The sequence below is a fragment of the Gymnoscopelus braueri genome, assembly GCF_963280865.1.
Source record: "Gymnoscopelus braueri genome assembly, chromosome: 1".
NCBI classification, from domain to species: domain Eukaryota; kingdom Metazoa; phylum Chordata; class Actinopteri; order Myctophiformes; family Myctophidae; genus Gymnoscopelus; species Gymnoscopelus braueri.
The window spans coordinates 2,531,566-2,555,405 of NC_137603.1; the positions used below are offsets into that span (position 1 = coordinate 2,531,566).

General features: G+C 40.6%; 1 protein-coding gene across 5 annotated transcripts in view; it reads left to right on the plus strand.

Moving 5' to 3' along the window:
- The window catches only part of ppfia1 (PTPRF interacting protein alpha 1), a 126,968-nt gene that overhangs the window by 35,771 nt on the left and 67,357 nt on the right, over positions 1–23,840 (plus strand). For all 5 annotated transcript variants that reach the window (XM_080453528.1, XM_080453526.1, XM_080453529.1 and 2 more), the window contains exons 3-8: positions 2,635–2,736; positions 4,726–4,890; positions 6,595–6,669; positions 13,220–13,321; positions 15,976–16,230; positions 21,760–21,906. In XM_080453528.1, coding sequence (XP_080309654.1) covers positions 2,635–2,736; positions 4,726–4,890; positions 6,595–6,669; positions 13,220–13,321; positions 15,976–16,230; positions 21,760–21,906 — 846 coding nt within the window. The remainder of the gene's footprint in view (positions 1–2,634; positions 2,737–4,725; positions 4,891–6,594; positions 6,670–13,219; positions 13,322–15,975; positions 16,231–21,759; positions 21,907–23,840) is intronic.

Sequence of the window (23,840 nt, forward strand, 5' to 3'; positions counted from 1 at the left end):
TACAGTGTTGATGTCCTCACAAGAATAGTAATACAAACGTGTGTGTGTGTGTGTGTGTGTGTGTGTGTTAAATGGAGCTGTAGCGCTGCTGCCTGAAAAAAAAAGGTAAAACCTAGTTCCTTGTGTAAATGTAAGGAGGAGCTGCTCACTGCCCACTCACTGCTTGTCCTGCAGAGGCCAGGAATCAGCATGGCACATTCTCTGTACCCAACCATGCATTGGGTGTGTGTGTGTGTGTGTGTGTGTGTGCAGTGGTGGAAAAAGTACTACATTTTTTCACTCAAGTAAAAGTATCAATACTGCAATGTAAAATTACTCTTACAAGTAAAAGTCCGGAATTGCAGTAAAAAGTACAAAAGTATTGGTATCAAAATGTACTTAAAGTAACAACAGTAGAAAGTAGTCATTATGCAGAATGTCCCATTTGATTTCACAAGTTTTCAAATATATAAAATGTATAAAAGTCTTTTGAAAATAGCAGATCTACAAGCTCGCAACGCATTGTGAGCTTGTAGATCGGCTATTTTTCAAATGGCCGAAATGTATATAGGGCTGAAGTGGTTAATGTATGTTTTGTAGTAATAATCAAAATCTACAAAGTAACTAGTAACTAAAGTTTTCAAATACATGTAGTGGAGTAAAAGTACCATATTACTGTACCGTAAATTACAGTACAGTACTTGAGTAAATGTACTTAGTTACTTTCCACCACTGTTTGTTTGTGTGTGTGTGACTACATTATGGAAAACCATATCTCTCTCTAGAGAGAGGTGAATATAATGTTTTAAACGGACAACTTGGCAAAGATGCTCTTTTGCTCTCTTTTCCTTTCCTACATTAAACTCTGCTAAAACACGCTGCAGGCTTCAAGTCACATGGAAGCCTCTTCCACCCTCCTGACGTTTCTATAACGGGATAACGGCCATCTTTCCATCTCTCTGTTCTCTGCTGTTTTATGACATTCATTGTGTTTTTTATGAACAACAGCAAAAGAAAGGAACAATGTCCTCAGATGCAGGTTAACCACTGAAAACCCTCTGTCGACCGGGGGGGCCCACAGGGCTCTATCCTTGGCCCCTTTCTTTTTCCTTACAAACCAGTCTCTTGAACTTATTTACCTATTATGACATGGCCAGGATAGGGATATGTTTTGTCAAGTTATGAATGTGACCAAACAAAAAATGCAATATGCTCCCCAAGGCAGGTAGCTATGTGTACGTGTGTGTAGGTACTAGGGCTGTGAATCTTCTGCTGTTGTGAGCTTGTAGACCTGCTATTTCTTTTTTGCAATGTCCCCCCCCCCCCACAATCTAGATGCTGGAGTTCAAATAGTTAACAATTGATCGCGTGGTTTCAAGGACAGCTTTGCTTCGTTAGAGCAACTCTGGACGAAAACCAATGTTGTTGGAAAAAACATTGGAATTGTTCCTTCCATTATTTATGGTGTCAGACTCAGGAAGTCAAATGGGGCGATTATGTTAATTCAGTTCTTTTGGAATGTGCTACAGCGTTTACACACGCTGAACTCCTTTTAGTTACCGCTATCATAGATCTATTTACTAAAACATAGTCGGTGCGGGTGTTACGACACACATGCATTTATCTCTGTGAGTCAGGAGCGCATCTGTCATTGGCTTTGGCTATTCAAAAATAGCAGATATACAAGCTCATAGCGCAGCACCGAGTGCTGCGCTATGAGCTTGTAGATCTGCTATTTTTGAAAAATCATGAAAATGTGTGCCAATCTTTGAATATATATATATTTCAAAGCGAACATTTGTAACTCAAATGTTTGCTTCTGGGGGGATTCTACAAATGTCTTCTAAATCCTAATAGTTTTTTTTAAAAACACTTATGTTGCAGTGGTTCTCAAACTGTTTCATGTCAAGGACCCCCAAATTATATGTATTTGGCCGCGGACCCCCATCTCAAAATATGTTGTTCCAGGGGCCCCCCAGAAGCAAAGATTTCAGTAAAAAAAAATGCTTTAAAAATATATATATATATTCAAAGATTTGCACAAACGTTCACGATTTTAAAAAAAATAGCAGATCTACAAGCTCGTAGTGCGGGAAAACTAAAAGCAAGGAAATTAATTCAAATACAAATAAATAATGTTTTGATGGATAAATGCAAAATATTTAATCATTAATAACTGCAAATGACATATTCTCTTTTAAAAAAAGTGTCTCACACACAAACACCATAGCTGATGTTTCTTTTTGCCTCGTCACACAGTATTTCATGCCATATCCATATGGTAGCCTCTGTATCGATACGATTATCGGCAAGGAATACGATAACTGGGGGTCCCCAGTTCAAATATGATTATTTTGAGGGTCCCCAGTTCAAATATTATTATTTTCGGGGTCCCCAGTTCAAATATGATTATTTTGGGGGGGTCCCCAGTTAAAATATGATTATTTTGGGGGGTCCCCAGTTAAAATATGATTATTTTGGGGGTCCCCAGTTCAAATATGATTATTTTGGGGGTCCCCAGTTCAAATATGATTATTTTGGGGGGGTCGCGGCCCGAACAGTTTGTGAACCCTTGGTGTAAAGTGAGGACCTGAGGACCTGCTGATGACAGGAAGCAGAACCTCATGCTCGCTGTGTCTTCTGTTCTGTCTGCAGGAGTTTGCGGCGCTGACCAAGGAGGTGAACATCTGCCGGGAACATCTACTGGAGAAGGAGGAGGAGATCGCAGAGCTGAAGGCGGAGAGGAACAACACACGGGTCAGTGACACACACACACACACACACACACACACACACACACACACACACACACACACACACACACACACACACACACACACACACACACACACACACACACACACACACACACGCGGACTATCTCTCAGTCTTATCAGAGCTATGGACATGTGAGCCACCCAAGTTCTCCAGTTTTTAATTACCAGAACAATCTCCACACAGTGGAGCCGTCTCCCTGAAACACTGTTAATATACTGTCTGTCTGTCTGTCTGTCTGTCTGTCTGTCTGTCTGTCTGTCTGTCTGAAACCTTGTATGTCCAAACCGCTCATTTTCAGGAAATGAAAACAAAAAAAGAATCTTTATTTTTTTCTATTGAAATGGCCAACAATCTACAAGCTTGTATATTTTCTCCACTTTTGTATGATACTTTTAATATGACGAAGGAATGCAGTTGGGCATTCATTTATGGGAAAAAAAAGGCTAATTATTGATATAAAAAGTTTCTTTCTAATTGATCTACCATGTTTGGGTCAGCTTCTTCTGGAACACCGTATTGTAGTGTGTTGATGTGTTATTATTGTGTGTTTAGCTTCTCCTGTAGCACTGTAGAGTGTCTTATAGAATAGTGTATTGTACAAGGGTTCAGCTTGAGAGTTGTGCATCGAGTCTATTAAGGAAGTGAGTTCAAGTGACAGTTCATATGAATGGTCTTTAGTTTCGCTGTTTTACGGATGGGTTTTTGACTGACTTTAGACTAGATTTTCTTACTTTAACTCATTCACTGCCACAATTATTTCTGGCCGCGTTTGCCCACTGCCAGAGATTTTTCATTGAAAAAAAAAAGTACTCAGGAGCCGAGATACAGAATTTTTAAGTTTTAAGTTAACAAGGAAGTGGATGGGAGTGTAGATCATTAAACAATCATATCTCCTTGGTCTTTGGGTCAAATTTAAAAAAAAAACTAAAAAAAAATAAAAATAATAATATATATTTTTTTTTGAAAAAGTCAGTGGCAGTGAATGAGTTAATAAACATTGTCATAAATACTATTATGCTTCCAGTCGCTAGTTTAAAGTCTCCTTTCAATCATCATGATAAGCGTTTTGTTAAACTATGGTCCCATTTATTTTAAAATTGACGATAAAGTAGGGTATGCTCAAGGAGGGGCGGGATGATTTGATTGACAAGCTACACAACCAATAGCCTTCATTCCCCGCCCCCCGCTCTTGATTGACAAGCTACCCAACCAAATAGCATTCATTTAGGGATTGATATCCGGTTCGTATTCCCGGTTGCTTTTTTGTATATATTAAAGATGGTGGATTTTAAATAGCTGAACAATTGGCTTCATTTATGGTCTGTAGAAACCAGGGGTGTGGCTTTGTCCATTCTTTTTACAGTCTATGGTCTTATATAGGGGTGGGACGATATGGGTACCTCACGATACGATATGTATCACGATATTAGGCCCACGATAACAATATATATCACGATATCTGAAAATGCCGATATATTGCGATATCACGATATATTGCATGAAATTTCACCAACGATATATCACGATATCTGAAAATATCGATATATTGCGATATCACGATATATTGCATGAAAATTCACCAACGATATATCACGATAGTCCTTGTATTCAATTCATAAACACATAAAATAGCACCAAACAGTTCAAAATCATCATTACACAAATACAGAGTAGGAAAAACAACGTATCACAAACTAACTTTTTTTTTTTTAATATCGATATTTTCCGGGAGGATATCGATTATTTATCGCGGGAGAAAGTATCGCGAGTCCCACCCCTAGTCTTATAGTGTATTGTTGTGTTGTTGTTGTGTTATTATTGTGTGTAGCTGCTCCTGGAGCATCTGGAGTGTGTGGTGTCTTATAGTGTGTGTTGTTGTGTTATTCTTGTGTGTGTAGCTGCTCCTGGAGCATCTGGAGTGTGTGTTGTCTTATAGTGTGTGTTGTTGTGTTATTATTGTGTGTGTAGCTGCTCCTGGAGCATCTGGAGTGTCTGGTGTCTCGTCATGAACGCAGCCTGAGGATGACGGTGGTGAAGAGACAGGCCCAGTCACCAGCAGGGGTCTCCAGTGAGGTGGAGGTCCTCAAAGCCCTCAAGTCCCTGTTTGAACATCACAAAGCCCTGGATGAGAAGGTAGGCTGTGTGTGTGTGTGTGTGTGTGTGTGTGTGTGGGGGGGGGGGGGCTGTGTGTGTGTGTGTGTGTGTGGGGGGGGGGGGGGCTGTGTGTGTGTGTGTGTGTGTGTGGGGGGGGGGGGCTGTGTGTGTGTGTGTGTGTGGGGGGGGGGGTGTTTTATCCTTCTATATTGTCTGGCCTTTAACCCATTGAGACCTGAAGCCGATTCTACATGTCTCCTAAATCTCAACAGTATTCTGAAAAGCTTATGTTTCTATATCAGTGGTGCTCCATCTTTTTCATGTCAAGGACCCCCAATATGATATGTATTTGGCCGTGGACCCCCATCAAAATATTTTGTTCCAGGGACCCCCCAGAAGCAAAGATTTGAGTTAAAAATGTTCGCTTTAAAAATATATGTATTCAAAGATTTGCACACATTTTCACGATTTTTCATAAATAGCAGATCTACAAGCTCATATCGCGGCACTCGGTGCCGCGATATGAGCTTGTATATCTGCTATTTTTGAATAGCCCAAAGTGTAAAATAATGCTTTTTATCTCAAATCTAAAAATGACAGTTCCAGGTCTTAAAGGGTTAACAGCCATAACTCCAGTTCCCAGCATGCTAAATGCCCCAAAGTTGGTGGGTGCTCTTAGACGGCCAATAGGGAAGGGCTATAATTTCTTAAGCCCCGCCCCCTCTGTGTTCCTATTGGTAGGGCTTTAAACAGCCATAACTCCAGTTCCCAGCATGCTAAAGTTTTGGCCCCAAACTTTGTGGATCCCCTTAACACGGCAAATAGAGACGGGCTGTACTTTGTTGATGCCCCACCCTCTCTGTGTTCCTATTGGCTGGGGTTTAAACGGCCATAACTCCAGTTCCCAGTATGCTAAAACTGGGGAAATAGTTAATGAGTATGTTAATGAGTTGTGTTGTGTTCAGGTGAGTGTGTGTTAATAAGTGTTAACCCATTGATACCTGGAACGCATCTGTGTCACTTTAGATGTCTTTGGCTATTCAAAAATAGCAGATATACAAGCTCATAGCGCGGCACTCGGTGCCGCGCTATGAGCTTGTAGATCTGCTTGTAGATCTGCTATTTTTGAAAAATCTTGAAAACATTTTTTTTTTAGATTTTTTTTCCAAAAACTGTTATGATTTTGATTTTTTTTTAAAGAATCTCAGGTCTTAACACATTGCATGCCAGTCGCGTAGATCTACGCGAACCTATTTAAAGCCGCAGCGTGCCAGTCGCGTAGATCTACGCGAACCGCCGATTCCCATGTTAAGTGCCCCAGGTGCACTTTCCGATTTTTTTTGATCCATTTCCGTTTCCGGTTTCCGGTCGGAAACGGAATTATTCGGGTTCCGGTTTTTTCGATCGTATCCGCTTCCTGTCTGGGATCCTGTTTAAAACTCGATTTTCTCTGGTTGTTGTTTTTCTCCTCGCTGATCACTGTTTACCGTTTATCGGCTGTAGCTTCAAGATGGCGGCACGGATTTGGAAACTGTTTTCGCTGGCCGTTTCTCACGGATCCGCTGTGTGTTTAGAACCAAATGAACGCGCACTTTTAACTTATTTAGCGAGGTCTGTGGCGACATGAAAAAAACTAAAAAACAACAATAAAACGCTGGCACTGGTGAGTACATTATGAGATTAAACTCTGGCATGGAATGTGTTAATGGGTTAATGAGTGTTAATTGGTTGTGTTGTGTTCAGGTGAGGGAACGACTACGCGTGGCGCTGGAACGATGCAGCACATTAGAAGAACAGCTCACCTCCTCGCACAAAGAGGTAAGAACACACACACACACACACACACACACACACACACACACACACACACACACACACACACACACACACACACACACACACACACACACAGCTGAAGTGTTGATTTAACCACATTCAAACTGTTGTCTCTATGTCGGGCATGTCGTTACAGGCAAACATTTTCCAAACATTTCCCCAAATGAACACGTTGTGAAGCTTCTGCACAAAGAATAAAACACAAGGCTTAAGTGGTTATCTCTGAGTGTAAACGGGGACCCTTAACCGGCCCTCTGGGTCCAATTCACACTCTGGAGTGAGTTAGTGTGCTCACTAGGGAAGTGCATGATCATTTACAATGTAGGCATCAGGCCTGACCTCGATTAGTCGAGGGGTGTCTGAGTCGACTGCCAATCTCTTAGTCGAATTATTTAAAAAAGATTGGCCTAGTTTCTTATATTAACACATTGAGTGCCAAGAACGCATATATGCGTTTTTTCAAAAAATTTGACCCGTTTCTTTTTTATTTGACCCAAAGACCAAGGAGATATGATTTTTTGAAGATTTAAACTCCCATCCACTTCCTTGTTAACTTAAAACTTAAAAATTCTGTATCTCGGCTCCTGAGTACTTTTTTTTTCTCAATATAAAATCTCTGGCATAGAACAGCAAAAAAATCTGAAATAACTCTGGCATTCCATGTGTTAACTAATAGTTTGCCAAAAATAGGATATACATCATGATTTATTGGGAGAAACCAAGCAAGTATATATGTTAAATCAGACATTAAGCTAACCTGACACCGTCAAATGGAAGAAAGCTTGCGACACACATTTTGTTTCACAGCGTACTTGCATCTGAGACTCCGGGCGCAGAATCGATGACAGACAGTTTTTCATTTTTTCAAGCTACTAAGCAGGTGATTGGATGATCCCGCCCCTAGCAGCCGCTGATTGGTTCGGACACGCAGTGTTCGGCCATCTCTACTCCCTTCGCAATCCCAGACCTCCCTGAAATCAAATGCAAATGAGATTTCCGGAGGGAGGGGGTTTACCAGGCTAACATTAAGCACCCCTACAGCCCAAATGGAATGTTCCTCTATTGCATAACATATTTTTGGCATGATTTGACTGAGAGATAGTCAGTGGAATCAGACTGATTCCACTGACAATCTCTCAGTCAAATCATGCAACAAAAAAATAAATAATAATAACATTTTATTTTTTGGGTGTTGCATTAGTCGACTGCAAGTCGACTAATGGCAATTAGTCGACAATCAGATTCAACTATACAAATCTTTAGTCGGGGACAGGCCTAGTAGGCATATATCAGACGCTCTTAATCCAGAGTGATTTACAGTAAGCAAGGAAAACACCAGGTAATACATCAAATGCATAGAGATGGTAATATAGGATCATAAACCAACCAAGAACCTATCATCAGTCTAAAGTTTAAACAGTATAATATAAAAAAATACATAATATGTAAATTGAAACAATTTAGGATGCCAGGTCAAAATGGTAAATGGTGCATTTATATAGCGCCTCTATCCGAAGCGCTTTACATTGATTGTGCCATTAACCCATTCACACACACATTCATACACCAATGGCGGAGGAAACCATGCAAGGCACCAACCTGCTCATCGGGAGCAATTCGGGGTTCAGTGTCTTGCTCAAGGACACTTCGACACTAGCTCTAGGGGAGCGCCCCAGCCCGGGATCGAACTGGGAACCTTGCGGTTGTCCAGTTCACTCTACCCGGCCACTCTACCCCTGAGCCACTGCCGCCCCCAGGTCAACAAATGAACCTAGTATCTGTCTAAATAACATGCTATCTAAATGACATGTTAATGACATTTAACTCATTGGCGTGTTTGACGTGTTTTCCCGCAATGGCGCAACGTGCCAATGACGTGTTTTGGGGAATTCCTTCTTTTTTGGGGGGGGGAAAACGTTCAAAAAATCATGATCCGAAGATTTGTTGCTCCATTCACCTCTTGTTTAACGTATTACTTAAAAAGGCTGTATCTCGGCTCCTGTGTACATATTTTTTTTAACTATGTATTTTTGGTCCAGACATGTTATTTTCAAAGGCAGACAATTAATGTCAACGAGGTCGCGATGACCTCGTTGACATTTTGTGAAACCACACAGTGCAACCCTCAGTGATTAGCAACCACCAGGGGATCGATCATACTGGAGATAAATATTCTGTGACTACTTGAAAATCGTAAGAAAAATCGAAAAATCTCTGTCACTGGAACAACACAGCCAGAAATAAGTCTGGCACTGCATGAGTTAAAAGCGTCAACATGGATGTTATGTCACAGAAAAAAAGCTGAATCTTGTTTCCTGCAGAAACTACATTCAAACGACTCAGTTTCTGCTCCATTGTTTTCAGTATGTAGCCTAATGAGCTAATGATGGGACTGGAGCACAAGTCAAATAAAATGTGAATGAAACATGCTCTGAATGCTTCATTCATAATTATGGCCATAACCTAATTACTTAGTCTGTGCATCGTGTCACATAGCTCCCAACGCACGTGCTCACTAGGCAGTGGTGGAAAAAAGTAGTAAACGTACCAATACTGCAATATAGAAATACTCTGTTACAAGTAAAAGTCCAGAATTCAACATTTACTGGAGTAAAGGTACAAAAGTATTGGCATCACAATGTACTTAAAGTACCAAAAGTAAAACTACTAAAATGTTTGAAAATAGCAGATCTACAAGCTCACAACGCGTCGCGATGCGACGCCTAGGTATAAAATAGGGCTAACGTGGCTAATGTATGTTTCACAATATCATAATTTATATCTAAAAAGTAACTAGTTACTAAAGTTTTCAAATAATTGTAGTGGAGTAAAAGTACAATATTTGCATCCGAGATGTAATGGAGTAGAAGTAAAAGTATTGGAAATTTTAAATACTCAAGTAAAGTACAAATTCTTCAAAATTATACTCAAGTACAGTACTTGAGTAAATCTACTTAGTTACTTTCCACCACTGGCTCAGGGCACCCCTGTAAATATTGTTTTGTCATCCACGGCCCCTGAATGACATACTTTATGGCACCTTACATTTATGTCGTATTACGGGACGTAAAAATGTAATTCTTTCCTAAGATACAGTATGTCACAAGAACAACTTGAGAGAATGTCAGTTTCCATTATAGGACAGATTTGAAAATATCCACTTGAACCCCAGCAGCATCTCTAATCTTGTGGTAACGTTCACCAAAAAATAAAAAAACGCATCACTTTGTAGTAGATATGGTGTAGATGTAGAAAAAGCGCACCAAGCAAATCAAGTATAGAGGGTTATGATTAAAGTGGGTAAAAATGTTGATAAATTCCAAACATTATTGATTGATTGATTGATATTTTTATTAGGCAAAAGAATGTAAAACAGCACAGTTACATTTATAATACTTTTGTCTAAAAGGTCCGACCAAAAATATCCTTGCGGACTTGTTTCCGTTGAATTCCTTGAATTAATTTCATAGACATATATAGTAGCAACCAAACAGTTCAAATCAACATAAGAAACAGAAAAAAAATACCACTATGTACAAAAAAAGCATCATGAAAAATAAAATAAAAGTATATACCAAAAAAAGGGGGAGGGGGGTCATCTGTCTACAGGGAAACTGGTACTACCTCCTCTTATGGCCTCCAGAAAGAGAGTTTTTAGGGCTGTTTTGAATAAGCCCAACGAACTGCATTTTTTGAGGGATGGGGTTAGGCTATTCCATACCTCGTGGCCGTGGTGTAGAAGGAGAATTTGCCCATGTTTGTTTTATGGGTGGGTGGTACCAGATGATCAAAGTGTTCTGCGGCACCCCTGGACACCCTAGGGTGTCACGTCACCAGCTTTGAGAAACCCTGCACTATGCGCAGGGGTCCGTGTGCGTCAGGTTCTCACTATGGTAGCCTACAGCCTATAGCTGGCCTATCAGCCGCTTTCCATAAACAAACACAAAAGCAAAACGGTAGTGTGTGCACCGTCTATGAGGTCATTGAGTCGTTGAAATCACATTTGAAAATAGTCAAATGTAATTAGGAGACACTGGCACCGCTTATTGGATTTAGTCTAAAATGTGAACTCATCATTCCTGGTGGTTGGGACATAAAGGACGGGCCCACAGTTCAGGAAAACTGGGCCTCGGGGCGCAGCAGTGACCCAGTACAATGTGAGGGGATTTAATTGACATCATCCCCCACACGCACAGACACACACACAGACACACAGACACACAGACACACACAGACACACACACTCCCAACGCGCACACACACGGACAGACACACACGCGCACACACACACACACACACACACACACACACACACACACACACACACACACACACACACACTCCCCACACACACGCGCACACACACACACACACACACACACACACTCCCAACGCGCGCACACACACACACTCACTCACTCCCAACACGCACGAACACACACACACACACACACACACACACACACGTGCGCACACACTCTCACTCTGTGAGAGCTCACGCAAAGAAAGAAAGAATGAGTCTTGAATGGGATACAGATTGACAAAGGCCTCAGAGAGGATGTGGGGAAAGTGGCCCAGATTTCAACTCAGATTCATGCTATAGCCCTTTTATTACACACACACACACACACACACACACACACACACACACACTGGAAGACAGCACTCGGCTGTGTGTGTGTGTGTGGATTGTTGAGCAGGATATTTGCGGTTTGATGCATCGTTCAGCGGGTTGAGTCTCAGTCAGTCACATCCACAAACATACACTCACTAAACAGTCCCAGCGGTGTTAAGTACATTTACTCAAGTACTTCACTTAAATACACTTTTACTGGATTATTTCCAATTTTCAATATTTGTACTTCTACTCCACTACATCTCAGAGGCAAATATTGTACTTTTACTCCACTACAATTATTTGAACATTTTATTTATAATATTAGTACAAAACACACCAACCACTTCAGCCCTATATATATATATATATATATATATATATATATATATATATATATATATATTTCAGCCATTTGAAAATAGCAGATCTACAAGCTCACAATGCGTTGCATCGCGACGCATTGTGAGCTGTGACCTTTTCTTGAAAAAACGTATGTTGCTTTATATATCTGGTCCTCAAACTTTTTCATGTCAAGGACCCCCAAAATTACATGTATTTGTCCGCGGACCCCCATCTGAAAATGGAAGCAAAGATCTGAGTTAAAAATGCATATATATATTCAAAGATTTCCACATTTTTTTTTTCAAAAGTAGCAGGATCTACAAGCTCGTAGCACGGCACAGCTTGCAGATCTGCTATTTTTGAATATCCAAAGAAATCGAAAAAATGATACACTGATGCGTTCCCGGTCTCAATGGGTTAACTAACCTACATGAGAAAGATTAGGTCTGTTATTGGTTCCTATAATCAGTTTTGATATGTTTCTGTCTAATGGCTCAGTCTGAATGAGGTCAAATGGAACGCTAACCATTAGCTGGATTACCTCAGGGAATGGTTTGCTACGGGTCACTACACTGTCACATGCCGACTGATGAACGGTCGCTATCGACTTGTCGTCCGCTTGTAGATCAGTTGTAGTCCAACAAGACATGACTCAGTCATGTAATACCAGCTTGCTATCCGTTTTCTCTGATTTGTCTCGCAGAATCTGGCAACGCTGCTAGTGGCTCCCCATTGGCTTAGACCTGTTGCTCATTTCTCTCGCAGAATCTGGCAACACTGCCGTAGAGGCGTGTCTAGTACCATGGCTCGGGAGTTCAGGGTATGGGAAAGTATCCCCATTGGCTTAAAGGGCAGCCAATGATGGAAAAAGTGTCTAGAAAGTGTTGACTAGACTCGGTCTCTTCTTAGACCAGCGTGCTTTGCAAGCTGGTAAAAATATACATATTCTTCATACATTCTCAAATCTTGTATGGGGGGTCCCTGGAGCAACATCTTTTCAGATTGAGGGGGGGGGGGTGAGGTCAAATACATATTAACTCTCTGCCTGCCAAAAACGTTTATAAACGTTTTATTTTAATTTTTTATCAAAAACAAAATAAAAACTAATCTAAAATTATTCTTTATTTTTTTGGGGGTTTTTCTGTTCTTCACAAAGAACCAGGAGATAACATTTCCCAAAAAGTTAAAACAAGAACCAGGAGACCTGGTACTGCCAGACCCCTAGTGGTTGAAATCTGAATGGCCGGGCTTCGCATGACATGTGTCCCTTCTATGTCCCTTCTATGACGAAAGGGGGACAGACTTTTTTTGGCTGGGGCCGGGGGACAAAGTGACATACCATGTATGGAGAAAACAGATACAAAGCCTCATGTAAGCCCGACCGACCCCTTGGGTCTGGCAACAAAAATAAACTGAGAAATAAATAACATTTTTCCTATGTTTTACCATGTAAACTGCTGAGTACTATTTTTGAAAAACTTCAGTTAACTTGGGGGTCCTTGACATACAAATGGTGTGAGAACCAGTGTTGTTAATAATAATAATAATAATAATGTTCATGTGCGTTTCCAGCTGTCTTACCTCAGAGAACAGCACGTTCAGAAGAGAGCTCTGCTGGACGGCAGCGCTGAGCTCAACCACATCTCTGGAGACACACCCAGCACCAACGGCAAGGTGAGGCCGCATGGGGACCCCTATGTTGACCCCTATGTTGACCCCTATGTGACCCCTATGTTGACCCCTCACAGGTTTCTTCTTAACCCTTTTAAGACCGGGAACGCAAATCTGTGTGACCACTTAGACCAGTGGTTTTCAACCTTTTTCGCATCAAGGACCCCCAAATTGACACACATTAGCCCACGGACCCCCATTTGAAAAGATATGCCAGGGACTCAACCATTTAGATTTCTTGGGGTCCCAATATACACTGTATCATCAGTGTTCATGTAACTCTGAGAGTCTACAAATGGAACCAAATGGACCCGTTAGGGTCCATTTGGTTCCATTTGTACACTCTCAGTTACAGACACATAAGGGACCAGTCGAAATTTACATAAGGGGGGGCATGGAGGAAATGTATGTGCCCTGATCTAAAATGCCATGACCCTCCCTTTGACAAAAAAAAAAAATCAATGACCCTCCCCAAGTGATTACAAAAAAAAGAGTAACCCTCCCCGCCTAGAAGTGTCACGATATATTGTGTCACGATATAGCCTATCGTGGTATTAAAATGTGATGATAGGTATTGTCATGATGTCATACTGTATCGTAATATTTTTTAAATTGTTTTTTTAATAAAAAAAAAACACTTTCTTTTTTTTTGCCGTGAAAGTTAGGAGTTTTTACTGTATGATATGAAATGTAAAGCTTATCATAATCATAGTAATTATTAATCATGTCCTCCATCATATTCAAGGTATTTTGGAGAGAAATGAAACAGACTCCAGTCAGTCACTTTCAGTTTAAAGCACTGCAGAGGGGAGGTGTTGTGTGTCAGCTGATGCTCGTTGACGCTCGTTAATGTGACATGCATCTGCACTCTCAAATAGGCCTACATCTAATCTAAGATTGTATTATACTGTATCTGGTATTATAGATTTTTTTTTAGCTGTTGGAAATAACTAGGCTGCACTTGGTTGGTAAAGTCCAGATGACAAAAATATGAGGTTTGTGGAATTTATAGTTATGCAGTCTTATATTATATTATATTTGTTATATTAGTGTCTATCTGTCCTCTGAAACAATGGGTTTATAGTTAGTGAGAACTTCACTTCTCCATTAAGCTTGCACAAATGTATTTATTTGTGTGTACAAAGCACTTTGTAATTGTTTCTAACTTGCTTTATAACGTTATTTATAAGATGATGGCCAATGTTGATGATACATGAGAAAAGAACATTAATAATATATCATATCGATATCATGCCCAACATCATGTATCGTATTGTGAAATTCTTGACACCCCTAACCCTCCCCATCAAATACAACATGACATTTAAAACTGATATGTCCAATGTTTTGCTTTCCACATGGATTAGAACATTGCTGTAGTGTAGTCAGTCTTGCTAAATGCACAGTGTATCTGTTGTAGTGGTAGCAGAATGGATAGTGTTCTCATCTTACATGTGGGAAACCCATTGAATCCTGGTCAGATTGAAGAAAGTTGAATATTTGGTAACCAGTAGTTTAAAACTTTTGTCACTCTGCCCTTTTAATTATCAACTACAGTGACTACAACTACACTGTTGCCTACATAAAACAAATTAGGCTATCAATTATGGCCTGATGCTTCTGGTTTTACTTAGCTAGGCATCTATACACAACTGTCTATATAGATCCACATTAATCACATGAACAGAATTACTTCAAATGATTATGAATATCCAGTTATAGTAGGCCTATTTATAATGCATCTCTCCAATAACGCCTGTTGAAGTTTTGCTTAATTGTTCAACCACCATCGTTAAGACGCTGAATAGATTTGACTGGGTCGTTCACACTCGCTGTGCGTTGATGGCTTGTTAACGACCGTCATTGATTCTAAATAGACAAGGTGTTACTTGATTTGAATTCTTTGTATCCTCTGAAATGGAGAGGGGTCATTGACCACTGTTCTGCTGTACTAAAAAGGTATATAAAAAACAAACTATTTTATCAATTCAAAATTGCATGACCCTCCCTTGGATTCAAAGTAAAATTAGCTGACCCTCCCTTGGACCAAAATTAGAAAGGCATGACCCTCCCCTATTTTCCTCCATGCCCCCCCTTATGTAAATTTCGACTGGTCCCTAAGGGTCAATTTAGTTCCTAACTATTAATTTGTCTGGGGACCCCCAGGAACCCCCTCAAGGACCACTGGTTGAGAACCACTGACTTAGACCATTATTTTATACTTTGGATATTCAAAAACAGCACATATACTAGATACGAAGATTTAGACTCCCATCCACTTCCTTGTTAACTTAAAACTTAAAAACTCTGTATCTCGGCTCCTGAGTACTTTTTTTTTCTCAATGAAAAATCTCTGGCACAAAACAGCAAAAAAATCTGAAATAACTTTTTTTTTATCGTCATTTTATCGTCTACTCAGACTTTTGTGAGCCCCCAGACAGTTTTTAAGTTGCTTAAGCTACGTAGCCTTAGACTTTTCATCTGATTGCCACACAGGCTTGTATCGTGGACAGAACGTCGAGGGGCCGGTCATTGCTGCTTGCAGCTTTAATTATTATTCAGAATCTTCCCGTATATTTTCTCTATATGTTCTCTAACTAACAACCACTGGACTGAACTAACAAAGTGACACATCGTGTGCTCTCTGACCCTCCAAGCGGTCGTCGGACGGCTCTCTGAGCCAGGAGGAGGAGCTGGGCCCACTGGGCCCACTGGGCCCGGGGCCCGGGGTGAAGATGGGGGAGCTGCAGGAGGTGGTGGAGCGGCAGACGGCCGACCTGGGCCAGATGAAGGAGCGCATGGCGGCCATGGTGGGCCGCATCGGCGAGCTGGAGGAGGACCTGGACACGGCCCGCAAGGACCTCTGCAAGTCTGAGGACATGAACACACGTCTGCAGAGGGACCTGAGAGAGGTAGGAACACACTATTTATTATTATAAACACACGTCTGTAGAGAGACCTGAGAGAGGTAGGAACACACTATTTATTATAAACACACTAGGGATGAGTCCGACTTTTCCAATAGTCATTTGTAGGATAAAAATCACACCCTGTGTGAAGTGGGCGGTGTCTTGCTAGCTAATCACAATACTGAATGGAGTCAACCAATCATGTACAAAAGATAAATACATTTATTGAAACAGTCTTTATGATGGACGAAACCATAACTTGGAAAAAAACAAATATTTGGTTTTTTCCAAGTTATGGTTGCTTATATAGGGCTATGCACATGTGTCATGTGACACTGGCCAATCACAGTCCTGAATAGATTGTGATTGGCCAATCACAGCGCAGGAAAATGTACATTTTTCCAAATCTCACTTATAGGGGCGGTTTCACCGCCCAAAAATCACACCCAGTGTGAAGTGGGCGGTGTGGTCATCACAGTGGTCATCATAGTGATGGAAGCTCATTTTTGGAAGTGCATAATCCTATTTATAGGTTATTAATGTCATCATGTGTCTCGCTAGCCAATCACAGTGCTGAATAGTCAGCCAATAGAGTCAGCCAATCACAGTACAGGAAAGTGGGCCAAGTGGGCCAATCACAGTGCAGGAAACTAATACTAATGAGGTGTCCCAACCCCACTTATAGGGGCGGCTACACCGCCCAAAAATCGATTACAAAATAAATAAAAATAAAATAAAAATAAATAGGAAAAGTTCCGTTGCAAAGGCTATATTGTTTATTTCACCACGTCTTTAATAGTTTAGTTACAATAATGTAAAAGATGTACATGTTACTGTCTTTGTTCATTTCTGAAAATCAGTTTATAGGCCAATGCAATGCTGTTATTGTAACCTATGAGTCATTTGATGAAAATCCCCAGAACAATTTCACCCAAGCAAATCCCAGTCAAAAAAAAAAATAAAATAAAAAAATAAACACATTCTTTCAAGTTAAAAAAAAAAAGATCTACAAGCTCATAGCACGGCGCTGAGCTTGTAGATCTGCTATTTTTGGGAAAAAAAAACGTATTTTCTATCAATTACACACGGTCACGATTCGATTAAAACATATTCTTTATTTCAAAATTCTTCCCCATCAGTTTAATCCAAATTATTATATTGTTTTCTTCTGTACTTTAACAACCAAGTGTAGCCTAGTTATTTCCAACAGCTCAAACTAAAACATATATATATGAGATACCAGAGAGGCACGGTGGCGCAGTCGGTAGCGCTGTCGCCTCACAGCTAGAAGGTCCTGGGTTCGATTCCCGCCGGGGACGCTGTGGGCGCTGGGGGCGTGTCTTCTCCTCCGCGTCATCAGCGCCCATACCCTAGGTGGGGTTGGCGAAAGGGCCTACTCTGTGTGGAGTTTGCATGTTCTCCCCGTGTCTCCTAGGGTAGTTAATACCCTCACAAAAACATGTAGTAATCCTGGTCACTATACCGCCTCCCCCATGACAGCCGGGGCGCCTGATGGAGGGGAAGGGAACTGGTTGGAATAACGTGTTCCTTCCACGCGCTACGTCCAACCAGGGAAACTCCCCCCTGTCAGGTGACAAGAAGGTCAGTTGGCTCTCATGCCTGAAGGAAGCATGAGCTCGGCCCTGGCCTCCCTACTGTGGGGGACTGGTGTAGCGCTGGTGTAGGGCTGGTGTAGCGCCCAGGATCACTTAGGAAATTGGCACCGGGTGAAAAAAATGGGTTACAAAAATCGCGGGATAAAAATTTAGAGTTAAAAAAAAAAAGAGATACCAGAGAGGGCGGTGTAAAAAGTCTTGGCTTTGATGGAGTCTTAGATTAGGTGTAGTTCTGTTTGATGCAGAAACACAACATCATTGCCTTGATGCAAGTAACATTAACACATCCACCGCCAAGGGCTAATCTCATAATGTACTCACCAGTGCCAAGGTTTTATTGTTGTTTTTTGTTTTTTTCAGGTCGCCATAGGCCCCGTTAAAATCCTTTAGATTGCCCGATACACTGTTTGTAAACAACGGGCACATGTCCTGGTGTCTACTCGTCGAGACCGCGTGTCAAACGGAGCCGCCATGTTTGAGTTCTGATCGTTTATGTTAACATGGGAAATGCGAGGATGAAAAACTACATGTCCTGTACAGCTTTTACAGGGCTTTTTGTGTACGACTTAGAATGAAGGCAGACGGGAAACAAAAAACGTGATCGCACTTCCGGTCCGATCGGGTGGTGTTACACTGAAAATGGTCCCCCTAGAAAATTAAAAAAAAAAAAAATTTCGAAAAAAAGGAAAAAGCACCACAGCCCGTAGGCTACGGGATTGGCGCTTAACCGTTGGATTTAACGGCCCGTAGAACTACGGGCCCGGCGGTAGATGTGTTAACGAGCGTCAGCTGGACTGAACTGAAAGTGACTGAAGACATGATAATGTTATACTGTGATGAGGGTAAGCTTACATTTCATATCATAAACACCATAGTGTAAAAACTCATGTAACTTCAACTAGCAAAAAAAGATAATAAGAATCGTGATTCTTTCATGAATCCATTTTTTCCAACACCCCTAGTTATTATAGTTAAAGGAGTATTTCACCCAAAAGATGACTTATGTTCTATCAATTACACACCCCATGAAGCCTTGAATTCGTGGAGATCTTTTAGTTTTTGTCACATTCCTAAGCAAATACTTTGATGACTGGCGGAGTCTCCTATCAACCAATGACCATGACTGGCTCAGGAATGAAAGCCTTCTTTACAGCCAATATTTCACATCAAACTATTACTTTGGTGATTCCTCATTCATACAGGTTGGTGCTTTTATTGCTCCTGTGAAAAGCCAGCCTCATTTTGGAAAAGAATGACGTTGCTTTATCACCGCGTAATATTATCTTCTGTGCGCATTTACTCATGATACAAACAGCTGTTTAAATTAATACCAATTAATCACACAACATACAAACTCCTGGTATGTAAGAGCATTTATTCTGATCTAGCAGACACAGGACATATACCTGTGGAGTTGGGTTTTGTTTATAAACATTATGACATGTATATTAAATGGATAATATGCGTTTGGCCATACTGTGTGTGTGCGCGCTCCGAATCAGTTTCCATTCTTGAAGTAGCCTGCACCTTAGAGGAAGCTTTTCAAGTTCAAGTTTTTATCAGAAAACATCATTGCATAACAGTATGAATTATGATGTTTTCTTACAATTCAAGAGATTTATGAGCGAAGTCATTAAATACCAGCTGCTCCTCCATACCATCACAGAGCGTATAGGTTATAGGTGCTCAATCTACTGGTGTTTATCTTTGGCAGCCTAGGACATGTACATAGGTTGGTTGTAAGAGCCTAGGACATGTACATAGGTTAGTTGTAAGAGGCTTCCAACAACTTGGGATGCCAAGAAATGTAGCTAAACGTCTTGCACAATTCTGTGCAATCTCTTCTATCGGTAGCAAAGACACTGTTACTTGTTGTACCCCTGAAGCAGTGTTGATTTCATCCACTAAAACTATGACGAAAAATGTTTTTTCACTGACAAAAACAAAATAAAAACTAAGCTATGACGTCTAAAACTAAGACTAAATATATTGACAATTTCGTCAACAAATAAAATTATACTAAAATGTTAGTGACGGATCTAGTGGAGAAGAGATCCAGTAGAACTAAGACTAGAGGAGAAGAGATCCAGTAGAACTAAGACTAGTGGAGAAGAGATCCAGTAGAACTAAGACTAGTGGAGAAGAGATCCAGTAGAACTAAGACTAGTGGAGAAGAGATCCAGTAGAACTAAGACTAGTGGAGAAGAGATCCAGTAGAACTAAGACTAGTGGAGAAGAGATCCAGTAGAACTAAGACTAGTGGAGAAGAGATCCAGTAGAACTAAGACTAGTGGAGAAGAGATCCAGTAGAACTAAGACTAGTGGAGAAGAGATCCAGTAGAACTAAGACTAGTGGAGAAGTGATCCAGTAGAACTAAGACTAGTGAAGAAGAGATCCAGTAGAACTAAGACTAGTGGAGAACAGATCCAGTAGAACTAAGACTAGAGGAGAAGAGATCCAGTAGAACTAAGACTAGTGGAGAACAGATCCAGTAGAACTAAGACTAGTGGAGAACAGATCCAGTAGGACTAAGACTAGTGGAGAAGAGATCCAGTAGAACTAAGACTAGTGGAGAACAGATCCAGTAGGACTAAGACTAGTGGAGAACAGATCCAGTAGGACTAAGACTAGTGGAGAACAGATCCAGTAGGACTAAGACTAGTGGAGAACAGATCCAGTAGAACTAAGACTAGTGGAGAACAGATCCAGTAGAACTAAGACTAGTGCAGAAGAGATCCAGTAGAACTAAGACTAGTGGAGAAGAGATCCAGTAGAACTAAGACTAGTGGAGAAGAGATCCAGTAGAACTAAGACTAGTGGAGAACAGATCCAGTAGAACTAAAAGACAAGTCATTTTATGTTTGGTTACGCTCGGGTGTTGCGCTCTGAAAATAGCAGATCTACAAGCGCTGCGATGCGTTGTGAGCTTGTAGATCTGCTATTTTCAGCATGCAACCAAGTGTAAAATCAGCCATTACGACGCCATCAAGGCACCGCCAACATACATTTTAGTCAACTAAATCAACTGTAGATTTAGTCGACTATAATCTTATGATGTTTAGTCAACTAAACAGTCAAATATTTCAGATGGCTAAAATATGACTAAAACTAAATGGAATTTGGTTCACAAGACTATGACTAAAACTAAATCAAAAGTTGCTGTCAAAAACAACACTACCCTGAAGGGTGTGTTGTTTTTGACAGCAAGTTTTGATTTAGTTGTTGTGTATTTGTCCAAGATTAGCTGACTGTTCTTTACAACACATTGTGTATGTTTGTGTCCTTGTACTGTATCCAGTGGTGGAAAAAGTACTCAAATTCTTTACTTAAGTAAAAGTATCAATACTGCAATATAAAAATACTCTGTTACAAGTAAAAGTCCAGAATTCAAAATTTACTTAAAGTACCAAAAGTAAAAGTACTAAATATTTGAAAATAGCAGATCTACAAGCTCACAACGCGTCGCAATGCTATTTTCAAATAGCCTAGGTATAAAATAGGGCTAAATTGGCAAATGTATGTTTTATAATGTAATAATTTATATCTGAAAAGTAACTAGTAACTAAAGTTTTCAAATAATTGTAGTGGAGTAAAAGTACAATATTTGCCTCTGAGATGTAGTGGAGTAGAAGTAAAAGTATTGGAAATTGGAAATACTCAAGTAAAGTACAAATACCTCAACATTTTACTTAAGTACAGTACTTAAGTAAATGTACTTAGTTACTTTACACCACTGTAAATACGTTATTAAGTGTGTGTGTGTGTGTGTGTGTGTGTGTGTGTGTGTGTGTGTGTGTGTGTGTGTGTGTGTGTGTGTGTGTGTGTGTGTGTGTGTGTGTGTGTGTGTGTGTGTGTGTGTGTGTGTGTGTGTGTGTGTGTGTGTGTGTGTGTGTGTGTGTGTGTGTGTGTGTGTAGTCCATGGCTCAGAAGGACGACATGGAGGAGAGGATCACCACCCTGGAGAAGCGCTACCTGGCGGCCCAGAGAGAGGCCACCTCCGTACACGACCTCAACGACAAGCTGGAGAACGAGGTGGCCAACAAGGACTCGCTCTTTAGACAGGTACCACACACACACACACACACACACACACACACACACACACACACACACACACACACAACAAGGACTCGCTCTTTAGACAGGTACCACACACACACACACACACACACACACACACACACACACACACACACACACACACACACACACACACACACACACACACACACACACACACAAACAAGGACTCGCTCTTTAGACAGGTACCACACACACACACACACACACACACACACACACACACACACACACACACACACACAAACAAGGACTCGCTCCCTCTTCACACAGGTAGGACCCGTACTGCACAAAGACGACATGCACACGCACACGCACAGACTATTAGTGGTGCAATGGTTAACCCATTAACACATTGACTGCCAATCACGTAGATCTACGCGAACCGCTTTAAAGCCGCCACGTGCCAATCGCGTAGATCTACGTGAAGTGAAAAAAATAATAATAATTCACCCAAAGACCAAGGAGATATGATTAGTTGAAGATCTAGACTCCTATCCACTTCCTTGTTAACTTAAAACTTAATAAATGCTGTATTTTGGCTCCTGAGTACTTTTTTTTTTCCAATGAAAAACTCTGGCACTGGCTAAAAAAATATGAAATAATTCTGGCAGTCAATGTGTTAAGACCTGTGGCGATTCTTTAAAAAAATCTAAATCCTAACAGTTTTTTGAAAAAAATATTTTAAAAAAAATTTTCACGATTTTTCAAAATAGCAGATCTACAAGCTCGTAGCGCGGCACTCGGTGCCGCGCTATGAGCTTGTATATCTGCTATTTTTGAATAGCCAAAGGCATCTAAAGTGACACAGAAGCGTTCCAGGTATCTAATGGAACTAGTTGACTTCATTGATTATAAAAATAAAAGAAGGTTGTTTTGCCTCCATTGGAGCTGTTGTCTCTTTCATGTGGATTGGATTGGAATGGATTGACAGTACCTTGTACTTCCTGCGTTGGACAGTTGATATCCTTGGTGTTATAGAGCAGTTATGAGCTCTGATAACAGCCAGTGTGTACAGGCTGCTAAAGAACCAGATCCATAAGACACAAGAAGACGAGAAACACACATGGAAAAAAAGAAGTCACGGCACTCAACGTGTGGAAATGACTATCAACACAGCTTCCTGTTGGTCTACACACAGTCACACAGACACACACACATACACACAGTGGTGGAAAAAGTACTCAAATTCTGTACTTAAGTAAAAGTACAAATACTGCAATATAAAAATACTCTGTTACAAGTAAAAATCCAAATTTTAAAATTTACTTGAGTAAAAGTACAAAAGTATTGGCATCAAAATGTACTTAAAGTACCAAAAGTAAAAGTACTAAATATTTGAAAATAGCCGATATACAAGCTCACAACGCGTCGCATCGCGACGCGTTGTGAGCTTGTAGATCTGCTATTTTCAAATAGCCTAGGTATAAAATAGGGCTAAAGTGGTTAATGTATGTTTCATTATATCATAGTTTATATCTGAAAAGTAACTAGTAACTAAAGTTTTCAAATAATTGTAGTGGAGTAAAAGTACAATATTTGCCTCTAAGATGTAGTGGAGTAGAAGTAAAAGTATTGGAAATTGGAAATACTCAAGTAAAGTACAAATATCTCAAAATTGTACTTAAGTACAGTACTTGAGTAAATGTACTTAGTTACTTTCCACCACTGCATACACACAGACACACATCTTCAATAGTCCACCATTAATCAAAATAGTAAACGATAGAATAATCTCTACGAATAGAATGGAAGGTTGACACCCTACATGCTATTGTGTCATCACCAGCGTGTGTGTGCGTGTGTGTGTGTGTGTGTGTGTGTGTGTGCGCGCGTGCGTGCGTGTCAGCTCTACAATACTGTCTAATGAACCCCAGTGTTCACTCACTATGTTCACACACCAACCACACACTGAT